At 37.4% G+C, this 17,740-nt stretch overlaps 1 protein-coding gene across 6 annotated transcripts in view; it reads left to right on the top strand.

Annotated features, from left to right (window-relative positions):
- Window positions 1–17,740, top strand: part of ppp1r16b (protein phosphatase 1, regulatory subunit 16B) — a 74,249-nt gene that overhangs the window by 19,994 nt on the left and 36,515 nt on the right. For all 6 annotated transcript variants that reach the window (XR_003410684.2, XM_027010740.2, XM_027010738.2 and 3 more), the window contains one exon: window positions 9,297–9,367. Coding sequence is in view for 5 of the 6 variants with exons in the window: in XM_027010740.2 (XP_026866541.2) it covers window positions 9,297–9,367 (71 nt within the window). In the remaining variant the exon portion in view is untranslated. The remainder of the gene's footprint in view (window positions 1–9,296; window positions 9,368–17,740) is intronic.

Here is a 17,740-nt window from a genome sequence, read left to right on the forward strand (position 1 = left end):
TTGCTAGTCTTAGGGCTGGTAAGAGGTTACCCTCCTGCACCCACAGCCTCTAGTGGGCCCAATCTACTCAAATAATTCACTTGATAGCATCAAATATTCTTAAAATATAGTCCATCTATTAACAATTTTTTTTAGGACTAATATAAGTACCTGCTTACTGATTTTCAGCCGTCTACATCCAACTTTTCACCAGAAATCCCATGCTGAATACACCGTATTTCTTTGCTAAATTTCAACAACAATCATGCCCGTCCTCTTAAATGGCCTTTCAAAACATGCTTCTGGTGTAAGGTAACTTCAGATTTTGTCACAGGAAATTCAATTACCATCAACGCAACTGCGTGATATGTTTAAAAAGTACATGGAATGCTAGTAGAGTTTTTTATTTGCTTGCTCGCGTGTTTGTACAAAAGCGCGGACTTTTCTTTTGTAACCTAACACACTTGCCTTATTTGTTTACCCATTTAGTCAGTTACAGTCGTGCACCCAGCGAACCAGTGCTTGCACATTGTAGTCATTTAAATTATAGTGAATGCCTGTGATGCTGTTTGGATAAACTAACACAGTCATAGAAAGTTTTAAGAGTGATTTGATCACCAGTACTATTGGACATCATGGAAAGGAAGAGGCTTATTTTAGCTGTTTATGTGGAGTTGTTTGGGATGTTTTAGCAAAAAATCATCTTGCACACTTGAGTGACTGATGACTTTGTGTACATCTGGAGATGTCTAGCACACCTAGTGGAAAATACTGTGTAATTTCATATATTATATATTATTGCATTATAGTAAGAGTATTTAATTTTGTACTGTTTTTATGTAGAACCTGCAGGTGGAAAGTGGCAAAAATAGAACCAAATCGAGCTTTTTCGCTTCCTGCAAACATTACTGGTCTGGTAATGTAAAAGCATAGGAGCCTGTTGCTCTCAACATTTCTTGGCATAAAATATTTCTTGGCATTGTTTAGGGTCGCATCTTGTGAGAACATCTCCTGCGTTTGGTCTATTTGGTGCCTTTGTTCTGTACTGAGTTCATACTTCAAATTAACTGCACCAGAGTTCATTTGGAAGCAGACATATACCAACCTGCTCAAGGGATCTCAGTCTGCTCATTTGTTGTAAACCAGAGTGCTCTAATTAACTATACTAACAGAGCAATAAGAAGAGGGTTCATTTTAATTGAAACAAATACATGGTAGCATCACTCCTTTCTGTTATGTGAATAATGCTAATGATATTTCTACTTAATTAATGTTCAATAAATGTATAAAATAATTTCCAGAAACCAGGTACATTTATTCCTGCATGCTTTACAATCAGTAGCCATATACCTCACATTCAAACCCACAAATTATATCCATGTGTGTGGTTACTGATCTATATTATATCTTATTGTGATTACACGTTTCAGATTTTTTGATAATGGGATTCATTTAGAAATTCCCACCACAAGTATTCAGGAAGATGATGCTGATATTTTGCTTTGTAGAGCTGCTGGCTTGAGTTTGTAATCACATAATTGTTCACCACTTCTAAACAAATTAGGGTTAATGAGTTGTAGCAAAGAACTGCTGAAGTTTTAAGCCCTCAATTCTCAATATTGTGTTAAGTGAAATGAAGAATGATTTACTGTTTAAAATACACAATCCACATAGGGCACTTGAATGGTTTAGGGAGGGCTCTTTTTACATTATATTTTAGGACTACATTGATATATTGAGTTCACCCTCTGGAACTGTTACAAGACAAACGTTACTAGTTCTTCAGTAATTAAATGACATTTTTGTCTTAGATCAAGGTCAAGTTTATTTATATAGAGATTTTTACTACACAAGTTGTCACAAAGCAGCTTCACAAATGTATGGGTACATATCCTTATTGAGCAAGCTGAGGTTGACGGAGGCAAGGAAAATCTCCCTAGGTGGGGATTATGAAGAAATCTTAGGAGGACCAAGACTAAAGAGTTAACCTATCCTCCATTGGGTGGCCCAGCTGGTACTAGTCCATACTTTATTATTATTATTATTATTACTATATTTTTAGTCCACTTCCATAGCCACTTTCAGTGTAGATATGGAGTGTCAGTTACTCCAGTGAATCTAGGGTGAGTGGGTTGTTTCTGAGATGGCGTTGTGGGTGTATTGGCTGGCGGGGAAGGGGTGTCAGCTGGTGTCATGGGCACATCAACTGACAACTGGAACATTTTCTAAATGTTTTTGTCACCGACAAGCATGACTAGACCACTTGTTTGCATCATCTATTCATTAGCACGCAAATAAAACAAAAAATATGTAGGTTACATTTGTCATGGTACACATTACATAAACAGTCCATATACAGTACACAAGCCTTCAATTAGCGTGTGGCTCTGGCAGGTTTATGTGTAGCAGCACAACTAAAATGGAGGGCCTAAGGATTACCACAGTCCTGATGGCCCTCTGAAATATTGCATTCCATCCAGATCATCATCACAAACTTGAGTAAACGCATGAAGTGGCTGAATGGCAGCATCAGCATCTTGGATGACCAGAAAACTCTATGGGGCTCCAAGCTCTGAACCTTTACATGTAGAAGTCTAACTGAAAGCTTGAGAAAATATTTGGTGTGTGTATGAGTCTTGGATTGAAGCTGGAAGGTTTCTCCATAACTGAGAGGCTTTATAGGAAAGGCGCTACCCCGGCTGTAGGGCTACTAATTTCAGGGACTATGAGTAACCCTGGATTTTGAGAGTGCAGTACAAAATGGGTTATACTATGCAATGAGTTCACTCAGATACTATGGGGCCAGACCATTTAGTGCTTTGTGTGAACAGAAATATTTTAAAATCGATTCAAAATTTAAGTGGCATCCTTTTCAGAGCTAAAAGAACAGGAGTACTGTGGTCAAATTTTCTAAATTTTGTTAGGCTGCTGCGTTTTGTATGAATTGGAGTTTATTTAGCGTCTTTTTAGAGCATCCAATTATAAGACCATTACAGTAATCCAAACTCGATGAGATAAAAGCGTAGACCAATTTTCTCAGCATCTGATAAGGAAAGTGTCTCAGTTTAACAATATTACATAAATGGAAGAAGGAAGTCTTAGTAACAGTGCATATGTGTGTGTTAAATGAAAGGTCCGAGTGAATAGTAACATTAAGTTTTTTACAAATTTGAAAGTTATTGAAAATCCATTAGATAAATTGATTCTTATAGGTTATAGTCCAAGCATGTTCCAACAATTGACTAAACTTCAAATCAAGTATGAGTAAAGTATTTCACAATTTTTAGTTGCCCTTCTAGTATTCTTGTATTTTTTTGCATAGATTTGATAAAACGTTGAGTTTGGAAGTGACTGAGTTTGGAAGTGATACCTAACAATGTCCAAAGTTTGTATTTGAATTTTAATGTTAATGGGCCCATGTTATTTGTGAAGTGTCTTTTATTTTACCAGGGAGTGGTACCTTATTATTTACTCCTCCTATATTTGGTTTCTTTGATAGATAGATAGTTTGTGTTCCTGCATGTGCATTAAGTAGTAGTAGAGGCAGTAGTAGCTCATTGGTTTTTTGACTAGTAATCAGAAGGTTGCCAGTTCAAGCCCCACTGCTGCCAAGTTGCTACTATTGTGCCACTGAGCAAGGCCCTTAACTCTTAATTGCTCAAGTTGTATTCAGACGCAAGTGTCAGCTAAATGCCGTAAATGTAGTAGGTAGTATATGTTTCTGCATGTATATAAGACCAAGAGAATTGGATCCTCATAACTCTCCATATATAGTGTACTGGGTTTGTCATCCCTTTCACCCCCCCCCCCCCCCAATCCAAATCATTATCTTCTTTGTAATAAGATAAAGTGATGGGGTGTGGTTCTACTTCCTCTTTCTGTTTGTTTATATATTTTATCTTTCTGGAAGCATCTGTTCTCCCCATGCATTGGCATTATTCTAATGCACTCAGTACATCTTTTAATCTACAGCTTAATATGATGATTTTTCATCTGCTCTGGTAGGGGAGAATCATATTTGTCATAAGAGGCTTTATTGTATGTGGTAGATTTACAGTGCAAAAAATAAATGAAATAAAAGACTTTTATCTTTATTCACCCTATCCTTAATACTTGTCTTTTAATCAAGATAAAGCTAAAATTCTTAAAAGGGAAAAAAGAAACTTGACAGAAGAATCTTTCCAAAAACAAACAAAAAACCACAGTAAAGACAATCATGTTGGTTCCCTAGAAATTCATATAAACAAAGATTAACATGCATTACCTTTTATAGTATATAGTAGAGATGCCAAAGTTTGGTCTTGGAGGGCTGGAGCCCAGCAAAGTTTAGCGATTGCTTTATTCAGACCCACCTGCTAAACCAGTTGAATCCAAATCAAATGAATGACTGAGAAGCTGAATCGGGTGCAATTAAACAGGTCAGTAACCAAACCACACTGGCCTCTGTAGTACTGTGACAACACAGCTCTTCATTAAGTAACATTACACACACCTGATTCAACTCATCAATCAATTGCCAAGTTTAATAGGTGTGTCTGTGCAGAGAATTTTGCTGGACTCCAGCCCTCCAGGACTAGACTTTGACACCCCTATTATGTGTTAAATTGTTTGAACAAGCCTAAATAATTGTATTTCATAATCTATTTTAGAATGATAAATTGATTAAGATGTATATGATTAAATTTGTTAAAAAATACAGTTTGTTCCCATCGATATGTGTGTTTCCAAAACCAAATGTTTAATCTTAAAATGCCATGGATTGTAGTTTTGTATGTGTCTGTGTGAATGTCTTCATTTCATGAGCCTTAGCATTCAACCTTGTGAGACTGATATGGCCAACAGGACATTTGATGATTGTTGCTATGGGCTGCTCTTAGTGGGCTCATGTAGTTAATGTTTCTGCACCCAAATATCATGCAGCGTCAATATATGGTGTATTATATTGGTAATTTAATGCCATATTTTCCTCAGAGCATAATTCCATTACCCCCCTCCCCTTTTTACGATGTAAACAAAATACAGTTTTGTTGTTTCATCAGTAATTCCTGGTTTTATTACTTCATGTAGTGTAATGATCCACATCCCCAATATTAAAGATAGGCATGGGTTTGTTGGTAGTGTACAAATTAAACCTTTTATTGGCTTCTTAAAAGTATAACTTAATCCTAATCTCGCTGTATGTAATACTAATGTAGTGTGTGTGTATATATATGTGTGTGTGTGTGTGTGTATATATGTATATATGTATATGTATATATGTATGTATATATATATATATATATATATATATATATATATATATATATATATATATATACATTATGGAATTACTCACTCTTCAACCAAGACAAAAAACAAAAACAAAAAAAGATGACAAAACAAAGAAACAAAATTTCAGAAAGGAAAAAAAAACCAAACAGCAGATTAGCAAAATAGCATCTAAAACTGCAAAAATAAACTTGAAATAGTACATGATTGCTGTCTCTGAGGAAGCTGCAGAATAATATAGATGCTCTGCATTTACTCTGATAATATAAATGCTTTGCATTTACTCTGCAGGTATTAACATGGAATAAGTATGTTCCAGCATGAAAGTTGTATTTCTGCTAATGTATGGGATGATGTAGTCTACCATCTTATCCCAAAATGTGTTTTGAACAGATACCAGTGGTTCTAATAGTGTGCCCTAAATCTTTGCAAAAGATTTTGATTTTATTGTACATGGATGGTACATTTAGACTTCACTTGCGAGCAACTACTTCAGTTCCACTGACTGCCACAGTACATTCTTACGCACATGCTATTAAAGTAATTTCTGGTAGTGACAACATAGGACCCATGTGGGGTGAATGTGCAGTATTTGAAACCTACACACATTGCTTGTTAACCAGTTACATTAATTTGCACTCATTGACCAATTATATTTGTTCTGCCTCCAAGGCAGTTTTGAGTTGTGCCTTTGCATATGAGCTCATAATATTGTCTCTGATAGGACCATTTGTTTTTATTTTTGCCTAGTTCCAGCCCAACTCATATTTATAGAATTAGTACATTCAGTGATTAGTACATTAGTGATGTCAGTCTAAATTGGCATTTGACTTTTCAAGGCACTTTAAAACAGATTTTGGTTTTCACAAACTTTACTGCCTCAGTTTTTTGTCGGATGTTTATATGGTATAGTGAAGTACAATTATAAGCATTTCATAAGTTTTTTTTTTTTACTTTTTATTGACAAATACATCCAGTGTAAGCAAAGACTTTTACAGTGTTGACCATTCTTTTTTAAGACTTCTGCAGTTCGCCTTGGCATGCTGGATATCATCTTCTGGGCAAAATCTTGACTGATGGCAATCCATTCTTGCCTGATCAGTACTTGGAGTTGGTCACAGTTTCTGTGTTTTTGTTTGTTCACCCTCTTTTTGAGGATTGACTACAGGTTCTCAATGGGATTGAGATCCGGGGAGTTTCCTGGCAATGGACCCAAAATTTCAATGTTTTGTTCACTAAGCCACTAAGATATTACTCTTACCTTGTGACAAGGTGCTGCGTCATGATGGAAATAGCATTTTCCATCACCAAATTGCTCCTGGATCATTGGGAAAAGTTGCTCTTGGAGGATGTGTTGATATCATTCCTTATTCATGGCAGTGTTCTTAGGCAGTATTTTGAGCAAATCCCATGGGTGAGAGCTTGCTCATGAATGGCAGAAGGCAGGTGTGAGTACATCTACACACAGTGAGACGAAGGCTTTTGGAGGATGGCTTGGTGTCAAGAAGGGCAGCAAAGAAGCCACTTCTCTCCACGAAAAACATCAAGGACAGACTGACATTCTGCAGGAAGTATAGGGATTGGACTGCGGAGGACTTGTGTAAAGTTATTTTCTCTGATGAAGCCCCCTTCAGACTGTTTGGGACATCTGGACAAATTAATTTCTGGAGAAGAAAAGATGAGTGCTACCATGACTCTGGTGTCATGCCAACAGTGAGGCATCTTGAGATTCACCATTCATGTGTGGGGTTGCTTCTCACCCAAGGGAGTGGGATTACTTAGAATTTTGCCTAAAAACACTGCCCTGAAACTGAATATATTTGTCAATAAAAAGTTAAAAAACTTATCAAATGCTTATAATTTTACTCCACTATACCATTAAAAAAAACAAAAAAAAAAACAAAAACAAAACTGAGCCAGTAATCTTTGTGAAAACCAAAATTTGTGTCTCAAAGCCTTTGGCCATGACTATACATTACCAATCATTCTCTCAGCATTCTGTTAATGTCTTTTCATAGATATAGATATTCACCTTATAGCACACATCCTTCTACTTTCTTTTAATTATAGAACAAACTTGCCTACTTGTTTCCCTTCTTCCATTTAGGTAATGCAGAAAAGCGTATATCCCCACTTGTCAGCTTAATTTATGACAATTATCCAAGTATCAGCCCTGCTAAATCATCACAACTTCTTTAAAAAGCGCAAATACAGAATGACTGAATACAAAAAAGGATTGAACTAGCTTACTCTCTGCCTTGATCTAACCCAGTTTCATTTGTAGGTAGACTACACAGCAATTAATGTATAAACTGGTACAATTATTTTAAATAGGTAACAATTTACTGAAAGGCACTGTTTTGAAGGCTCCATGATACCTACATAAAGACTTCATGACAACTGAGTTAAACATTCTGTAACAAATCAGAATCAGCTAGATGCTTGTGGATGTGCATTTAAAAGTGAAAAGGCTATCTGATAATGTAGTCAAACAAGCCAAAATCAAAAACAGAACAGTAAGATTTCCAAGCCAGAGGAACATCAGGTAGAGGGTCAAACCAGTCCAGGTCAGTGGGTTGAGTGTGGTTGAGTGTGGAGGTCCACCTGACTCCCCTGGAGTTCTGGAAAATTTTGTTGTTTAGACCGTCTTAAAGGGCTGGTGGGACTAATGATTTATAACATTTCTGTAATGGCAGTGACCATGAGCAACGCCAAAATAAATAAATAAATAAACAATTTAGCATGTGTATTCTATGTTTGGCACTCTTTTTTTTTTTTTTAATATCTTAACTTTCAACTTCTAGTTTACAGATTATATATGTGATTTGCTTTGTTGTTTGCCTTGTTATAATCCAACCTAAATATATATTGCACAATCCCACAGCATTCTTATCTTAATTCATTTTTAGCAAAGTATTCATCTCATATATTCTCCACAGGTTACCCTATAGTACACACAGAAATACAGTCAAGTCTGTGACACTTGTGTAAGAAAAATCTGGGGAATTGTCCAATGAATAGAAAATACTTTATCATACCTGCATTACCGCAATGCATATATACATGCTTAAGGTTCAAATTGATTTAGAAAAGAGAAAACTGCAATGTCCAAAGGTCTAGCGGCCTCTACAGGATGTGCTACCTTCTAAAATGGTCAGTTCAATGAATTGAACAGAGTGGGTGTCTGGATTGATTGGAGGGAAGTAAAGAATGTAAATGTACTTTGTGGCTTTCCACACAGACACAACACAATACAGTACTCAATATTTGTTCAACATTTCACTTATTCAATTTTAATTAATAATGAAACATTTTATCTTTCTGAAAAGCAATTCAGTCATGCACAGGTGCAAATTTAGCACTAAGAAAATACCTTCATAAATAATACCAAGTAAGCAGATGAACCACTGAAGTATACTGATAATTTTCACCATTCAGTTCCGAACAGTTTTGCTAAATATTTTTTCTATCACAGGACAACATATATGAAGGTCAATATTATTTTAAATGTTTATAAATTGTTTTATAATTATCTTAATTGTTGATAAATGGTTTACTTGATATGTTTAAGTTTTTGGTATAGTATGATTTCAGTTTTGGTTATAGCATATTCTAATCTCTTGTTAGGATTACCATAAATACAATTTTGAATCTACTAATGCAAACCTGTTTGGTGAATGTAAAAAGTTTTACTATTTAGAGTGAAATAAAATCAAGCCTCTGAACTGACAAATGTAGCTGGGGCTATAATTCACATATACACTTTTTTGTATTCTGTATTCTTTTTATACCTACATGTGCATTTCTCTTGGTTTCTGACTTTGTGCTGAAAAAATAAGGAAAAAAAGTTTGTAGAGTTTGATAGTCATGTATAACCTAAGCACGCATTACTATATTAAATGACATCTTACAATCATGTACAAGATGTACTACAAATTTATATATATGAAGCAAAAATAATTCTTATGATTAAATTGACAAACAACATATTTCTTCTGTGAAGTATTGTGAACAGCTTGATGAGTTCTCTCTTTCTCTATTGCTTATAGTGAGATACCTACTAAAATACAGTGTTAGTCCTGATCTCTGTAATGAAGATGGTCTCACTGCAATGCACCAGGTAAGTCCTCAAACCCAAAGTCTAACAAATCTGTTTGAACATGGACATTATTGGAATACTTTGGATCATCAAAATGGGCCTGTGCCACTTTAGGCTATGCCAGTATAACTACACTGTGTGCACAGTTGTTGGGCAAGAGATTATTGTGACCTTATCATTTTTATACATATTTTCCAACTCCAAGCTATATAAACTAGAATGCTTATTGGATTTAAGCATACCAGGTGATGTATTTGTATAATGAGGGAGAGTGTGGCCTAAGGAGATCAACAATCTTAAAAAGATATTGAGGCGAGATCACATTTTGTTGCAAGTAGTCAACAGGGCTACAAGAAATTTGTTGAGAAAAAAAATATGCAAATTAACTGCCAAAGATTTGAGAAGAATCAAAATTTGAAGCAGACAGGAGCCCATTATCCTCCAGGGCTGTCATATTCCAGAACTGCAACCTACCTACAGTGCCCAGAAGTACAAGGTGTTCAGTACTCAGAGACATGGCCAAGGTAGGGAAGGCTGAAACCCAACCACCACTGAACAAGACAAATAAGGTGAAACGTCAAGACCGAGCCAAGAAATAGCAGAAAATTCTTCAAAGTTTTTATGGACTGATAAGATGAGTGACTCTTGATGGACCAGATGGATTGGCCTGTAGCTGAGTCAATAACAGGCACAGAGCTCTACTTCGACTCAGATGCCAGCAATGTGGAATTGGGGTACTGCTATGGGCTGTTATTATTAAAGATGAGCTAGTTGGACCTTTTTAGGTTGAAGATGGACTCAAAATCAATTCCCAAATCTACTGCCAGTTTTTAGAAGACACTTTCTTCAAGCAGTGGTACAGGAAAAATCTGCATCTTTCAAGAAGGCCATGATTTTTATGCAGGACAATGTTCCATCGAATTGCATGCATTGAAGTACTCCACTGCGTGGCAAGCTAGTAAAGGCCTTAAAGATGAAAGAATAATGACATGGTCCCCTTCCTCACCTGACCTAAACTCTATTAAGAACTTGTGTGCCCTTCTTAAATGGAAAATTTATGGTGACCAGTACAGCTCTCTGAACAGTGTCTTGGAGGCTGTGGTTGCTGCTGCACAAAAAGTTGATCGTCAGCAGATTAAGAAACTGACAGACTCCATGAATGGAAAGTTTATGACTGTTATTGAATAGAAGGGAGTCTATATTGGTCACTGATTCTATTTATTTATTTAATATTTTAAATGTCAGAAATGTGTTTGTAAATTTAGAGTCTTGTTTATTATTCTCACTTTAAACAAATGAGATGGGGAAAATTTCAGTTTTTCCTTTAATTGCATAATGAATCTGAACTCTAATAGTTGCCCAATAATTATGCACACACAGATATTCTCCTAAGAAAGCCAAAACCTCACTTACTTTCTTAAATTCAGGTTTGAGTTTTATTAACCTTTTGGATTGACCGAGAGCACTGTAGTTGTTCAATAATAAAATGAAACCTCAAAAATACAACTTTCCTAATAATTGTGCACACAGTGTAATACCTACAGCATAATTTAATTAAGTATAATTCCTTTTAAAAGAAGGTGCCATGTTGCACTTCATCCTTATGGACCGTCAAGTCAAGTCAAATTGATTTATATAGTGCTTTTTACAATAAATGTTGTCACAAAGCAGCTTTACAAATGTCTGAGTCCAACAGTGAAAATGAGAATGAGTCTCACTTACTGCTGCCAAATTTAGTCAGCGACCCCAAAGGGTTTCAAAGTACTATTGCTATGAAACCAATTTGCAAAACTGAATTGAATTTTTCAGAACCAAGTTCAATATTACATTAGCATATTTACATAAGAGTGTGCATCCTATATAATGACTGAGTTTCCTGAATTTGTGAGTAAATGCACACCCACAACAGCTCTGTCTGAGCATTCCACAACCTTTCAGGTTCACCAGTTAAAATATATGTATAAATGCACTTATGGTTGGCCACAAATCGAAAGTCACTGTTCCACCAGGGGTAGTTGTTTTAAGCTGGAAAGCATGGCTTCCTCTAGAATTTCATCACAAACTGGCACTAAAGTAGTTAACACTGCACAAAGAGTGAAACCCAACCCAGCAGTTAAACTGATATGCTATAAACTGCGATGCTTGCTATTTGCGATCAGGGCTGCAGGTTCTGAGGTACTAGACCATCTGCTGAAGTCTGCCATCATTGAGAAAAAGGCAAAAGAAGACGGGGGGGCCAACATATGACTTTACATGGACACAGTAGTGACATTACAGCCTTCATCACACATGATGGCCTAATGTCAAATTCAAAGGCAAATTTATTTATATAGTGCTTTTTACAACATATTGTCACAAAGCATGTTTACAAATGTCTGAATCCAAGCCCCCAGAGAGCAAGCCAAGGGCGACAGTGGCAAAGAAAAACTCCTAGAGCATGAGGAAGAAATCTTGAAAGGAACCAAGACTTAAAGTGGGGGGGCCATCCTCCTTTGGCCGACAACAGACACCACAATAGTAATAATATAGACGATAAGGAGCAGAATAAGTAGTGAAAGAGAAAATACGTAATAATAAAATGAAAAAATAAGCAATTAATCCAGTTTAGTAGTAATTAGTCCAGTTTTCTGGTCCCATTGGTGTGGACATGTCTGAAACCCATCCCACACAAGAATGTCCATCAAGGGCAATGGAGAAGTAGTTGGCTGGGGTGGAGTTGTAGTGGGCTACAGTAGGGGACATTAGGGGTGGTGGGAGTAGCCATGGCAGCTGAGACGGATTGAGGCTTAGTAACCTTATGACCTCAGAGGTAGATGTACCTCAGCAGAAAGAGAGAATATATTATTAAGCATGTCCAGGTATAAGGGTGTGTAAATTATGGAACAATAATGTACAATGATGTACTCTGGCAGATCTAGTAATTGCAGCATGGCTAAAAGGATAGAGCCAGAAGTAAGCACAGGCACGAGAGCACTCTGGAACATCAGCATGCTGCCGCTATCAATCAACAAATTTCAGTGACAAAAGAGAGGTGACGTGACAGCATCATAACATCCCAGTTTACCATAACTCTCAATGCCCATGGACCCCCAGATATACACTTTTAGCTAAGATGGGAAGTAGTTAATAAACATATCCAAGATAAAAAGAAATATGCAAGATCACACACAATTCAATAGACTGTTCTAGTTCTAGTAATAATTCTGGCTGCTGCATTTTGAACTAGCTGGAGCTTTTTTAGGCACTTAGTGGTACAGCCAGATAGTAAGGCATTACAGTAGTCCAATCTTGAAATGATAAATGCATGGGCTAGCTTTTCTGAATCATGTGAGGAGCATATGTTCCTAATCTTTGCAATGTTCCTGAGCTGGAGAAAGGTGGTCCTAGAAATATTATTTACATGTGCTTTGAATCCATAGTTACTCCAAGATCTTTAACTGTTAGAGAAGATGTGATTGGGAGACCATAGAGGTTCATTAGTGAATTAGTGAGTGAGGAGCTAGCTGTTTATTGGTCTAATAGAACCACTTCTGTTTTGTCAGGATTAAGTGAGAGAAAGTTCCTCAACATCCACTGTCTGACATCCTTCATACATTCCTCAATAATACTAAGATGAGGTATGTACTCTGGTTTGGCTGAGATATATGGCTAAGTATCATCAGCGTAGCAGTGGAATCTGGCACAGTGTTAATGTCACCTAGCATTTATAAAGAAAAAAGCAAAGGACCTAGAACAGATCCTTGTGGGACACCATATGCTGAGAGGTCTCCATTTATGTTAACAAACTGGTAGCGACCAGCTAGATAAGATTTAAACCAGGACAGGGCTATTCCCCTAATCCCAACAACATTTTAGAGTCTATCTAGTAAAATGTTGTGATCTATAGTGTCAAATGCTGCATTCAGATCAAGCAATATAAGCCAAGAGACATAACCCTGGTCAGAAGCCAACAACAGGTCATTAACTACTTTAATCACTGCTGTCTCCAAACTATGATGAGGCCTAAACCCTGACTGAAAGACTTCATGTATCTGGTTCTGATTTAAATATGATCTTAGCTGCTGAGCTACAGCTTTTTCTAGGATCTTGGAAATAAATGGAAGGTTGGAGATCAGCTGACAGGATTTTTTTTATAAGTGGTCTGATTACTGCTAATTTAAATGATTTAGGTGTGTTGTCAATGTTCAAGGATTATTTTAATAAATTTAGTAAAGGTTCAATTACTTCAGGTAGGATTTCCTTAAGAAAGTGTGTGGGCAGTGAAGCTAGTAAGCAAGTGGAGGATTTTGAGCGTGAGACCAGAAATGTATGTTCTGGCTCTTAGATAGGTGTAATGGATTCTAGAGTCTTTTTTGGCTTTACTGTTCTGATCTCTAAGTAGCAACCCTATGTCACATTAATACTCTGAATGTTATCTCTAATGTGCTTAATTGTCTCATTGAAGAAACTACTATGTGATGTAATCTAAGCATTGGTGTCAGTTTTATTCATAGTTAGGTTGTACTAAATAAAAATCTAGGATTATTTTTATTTCCTATTAGGGTTGAGAGAGAAGCTGTTCAAGCAGTAATACGTGCCTTTCTATCTTTGAGAAGGCTCTCCTTCCGTGCAAGCTGGAAGACTACAAGTTTAGTGTGGTGCCATTTATATTCTTTTTTCGAGTGTGATCATTATATTAAAGTACAAATTTTTTTGTCCCTAATTTTTTTTATTCTTAAGTGGAGCAACATCAGTGAGTGTGCAGAGGAATACTGATTCTAAGCATTCAGTCATTTGATCAAGTTCCATGGGGTTTGAGGGTATCCTAGTTGTAAATGAGTCTGGGAGATGCATAATAAATCTAGATGCAGTGGCTGATGTTATCATGCATCTGGTGTGGTAGTGAGTCAAAGTTACTATATTGTGGCTCATATGTAGTTCAAATGAAATGAGGAAATGTTCTGAGATAGCATCAGACTTGTTGTATAACTGTTCTCTATGTCTACACCATATGTCAGTACTAAATCAATTGTATGTCCACAAGAGTGTGTGGGATCTCTTATACATTGGGTGAAACCAGTTGATTCTAATAGAGAACTAAAGGCCAATCTCAGAAACTAGTCTTGGGCACTATCAAAGTGAATATTGAAATTAGATTAGAGAGGAAATCTGTAAATGCATTAATAAATTCTGAGTAGGGTCCTGGTGGCCTGTAGATGCTAATTAGTTGAAGAGGCAGTGTGGGCTTCCTATCGCCGGCTACATCATCTATCTTAGAAAAAATCATTTCAAAGGAAATTATAACCAGCTTTCTGGTTTATGCCTAATGTAGCAGCACGCTCCCTGGTAGGATGGATACCATTCTGCCATAAAAGTCCAGGCTTGGCCTTGAATGTGGTCCAATTATCTATAAACCCCACATTGTTTTGTGAGCACCACTTGGACATCCAGCAGTTCAGCCAAGATTACTGGCCGTATGTTATATCGCTGCACTGCATTGGGATGGGACCAGAGCAAGCTACAGCATCGGACATCACCTTCACTATTTAACATGCCTCTGCAATATTATTTTTAGTAATCTATGACTGGCAAAGGCATATATGATTAGCTCCTATGTGAATGACTATCTTGGAAAATGTATGCTTGCCTAAGACCTTAAGATTACCTGCATGTCTGGCACCCTGACCCCCGGTATACATATAACTACTGCTGCTGGTGTCCAGACTGTTAGAAACTGGTTCAAAGTGACCAGTCCTTCAGGTTCCATCTCCTCCAAGTTACCCTATGCCATCCGTCCTCTGTAGCCGGATCCAGGGAAGTCAAGAGACACTGACACCAAGGTAGTGAATCAAGAGAGTTCCACTTTATTGAGGAAAGTACAGAGTATATATGTGTCCTTTATCTACTATCTAAATCTACAGGATGACAGGGAAAAGTGAGGCATGTTCTAAGGGTCTACGTAGAAAGGAAAGAGACAAGGTTAGTAAAGATTAGATATTCTCTGCATGAACGAGCCACGAGCTGTTCCCGTGCCCGCCATGAGCCACTCCTGTGCTTAAGAGAGAGAGAGAAAGAGAAAAGGAGGGGTAAAGGAGACAAGAACAGGGAGCGGATGACCTTGAGTGACCAGCTCGTGGTCAAGCCGCCCTGTCATGGCTGATAGGCAGAGACCTTGCGTTGGGTGCCTGAAGACAGAAAGGTCCCAGTATCTAACACTACTCCCTTTGATTCCAAAGGAATCACATATCAGTATATAGACCTTTCTCATAAGCAGGCACCACGGCAACATTGGCATGAATAATCACATAGGTAGAAATGCGAGTTATGAAAGAACACAGCAGTGACAATAAGCAGGGTCCACAAACAAGAATCAACACAATAATCAGGAGTACGGGAAAACATATGTTGATGAGCCAAGATCCCTAAGGGCTGACAAGGTCAGTTAACCAACTGAACCAAGAATCATCGGTGGGTGGAAGCTCAGCAATAGCAGTCTTCATATGCGAAATGATGTCAGTAATGTTGTTATAGTAACTAGGGATGTCAAAGCAACACGTTTCATTAATGACCTTGCAGATGCCTCCCTCCTTTGCTAAGAGGAGATCTAGGGTTAGTGGTATGGCTCTTATCTATCTCATCACTGATCAATGCCAGGGCGTTTTCAGTCCTATTGGCTAAATTGGCTACCATGCCAAACCATTCATTTTATTAAAGGCTGCCGTAATTCCTCCTCCCAGGAACAAACTCCAACCCATGTTCGCTCCAGGGTTAGTCCTATTTTATAAGAGCTATTTTGTTTTAAGTGACGTTCATTCACACAATGAGTACCAAGGTATAGTGTATAGTGACTTTGTGTGCTTTTGGAGAGGTTTTTTGGGCCCTTTGGAGATGTCTAGGACACCTAGTGGAAAATACTGTGTAGCTCCTGAGTAATTTCATGTATATGACGAGCATTTCATTCATTCAAAGCATTTCACTCTTGTTCTTAGAAACTCATTTATTATCGGCCACCAACAGAAGATTAAACAGCAATTAAAAACAAAACGTCAGAGCTACCAAAATAAAATTTGGTATAGTTATCATTTTGAAAAACAATTTCCCTGGAGTCTAGTGGGGAAAGGCTGTAGGCTGAAGAATGATGAATTAATGGAGAAAAGTATTGTTAATGTAGTTTTCTTGAAGGCATGAATAGAACTGTATGAGTGGTAATGACAATTGATGGCTGAGAGTAACCAGGGCAGACACCTTGTAAAGATTTTAGTTATAATTTAATGTTTTCATTTTATTGTTGAGAAACAGATAATTGATGAGAAACAGATAATTCTATATTGATTATATCAATACTACAGATTTCTGCCTCACATTTCTAGTTTGTCCTGACACTCAGACCTTCTCACAGAGGCCTTGCAAGATGTCCATTCAAAGCTGTTAAGTTCCTTTAGCCAGTAGGCAGTAATCATGCCAGTCCTGGGTGTTGCCCACTTTTTCTTGTTTGTGACCTGCTTTTATATATATATATAGCTCCGGAAAAAAATGAGACCACTCCAATTTTTATTTTATTTTTTTTTTAAATCAGCATGTCCACATGTACAGCAGCCATTCCATTCAAGTGTTTGTTGAATTCCTTCACAGACACATCTCATTCTACTTAATGAGATGCTGAATAGGTGATCACCTTAACAAAATCCTATTCTAATGAGCAACAGTATAAAAACCACTGCTGCTGTCATCACTGTTCTCTTGCTATAGAACCAGCTGGAGGGGAAAAGCAGTGCTAGGACTACCCAAAAACTAAGTGTAGTCAAAATACAGCTACAGACCATGCCAAAAGAGTTTAAAAGAAAGGTTCCTAATGAGGAAAAGAAGGGTTCAATTGTAGCTTTACTGGCAGAGGGATACAGTGAGCATCAGGTTGCTTCAGGTTGATGTTATCAGTTTGATAAGAGCAAGGTCAAGCAGCAAACACATGGGACGACAGCTACAGACTGGCAGAGGTCGAAAACGACTTTCTACCGACTGTGATAGCCACCTCATTCGGATGTCACTTAACAACCATAAGATGATGTCAAGTGACCTACAAAAATAATGGCATGCAGAAACTGGGGTGAATTGCACAACGAGGACAGTTCAAAACAGGCTTCTGGAGGCAGGGCTGAAGTCGTGCAAAGCTAGAAAAAAAGCCCTTCATCAATGAGAAGCAAAGAAGAGCCAGACTGAAGTTTGCAAAAGACCATAAGGATTAGACCATAGAGGACTGGAGTAAGGTCATCATCTCTGATGAGTGCAATTTTCAGTTTTGTCCAACACCTGGTCATGTAAAGGTTAGATGGAGACCTGACGAGGCCTACAATCCAGAGTGTCTCACATCCACTGGGACATTTGGTGCAGGATTGGTGATGATCTGGGGATGTTTCA

This window comes from Electrophorus electricus, chromosome 3 (genome assembly GCF_013358815.1).
Source record: "Electrophorus electricus isolate fEleEle1 chromosome 3, fEleEle1.pri, whole genome shotgun sequence".
Lineage (NCBI taxonomy): Eukaryota > Metazoa > Chordata > Actinopteri > Gymnotiformes > Gymnotidae > Electrophorus > Electrophorus electricus.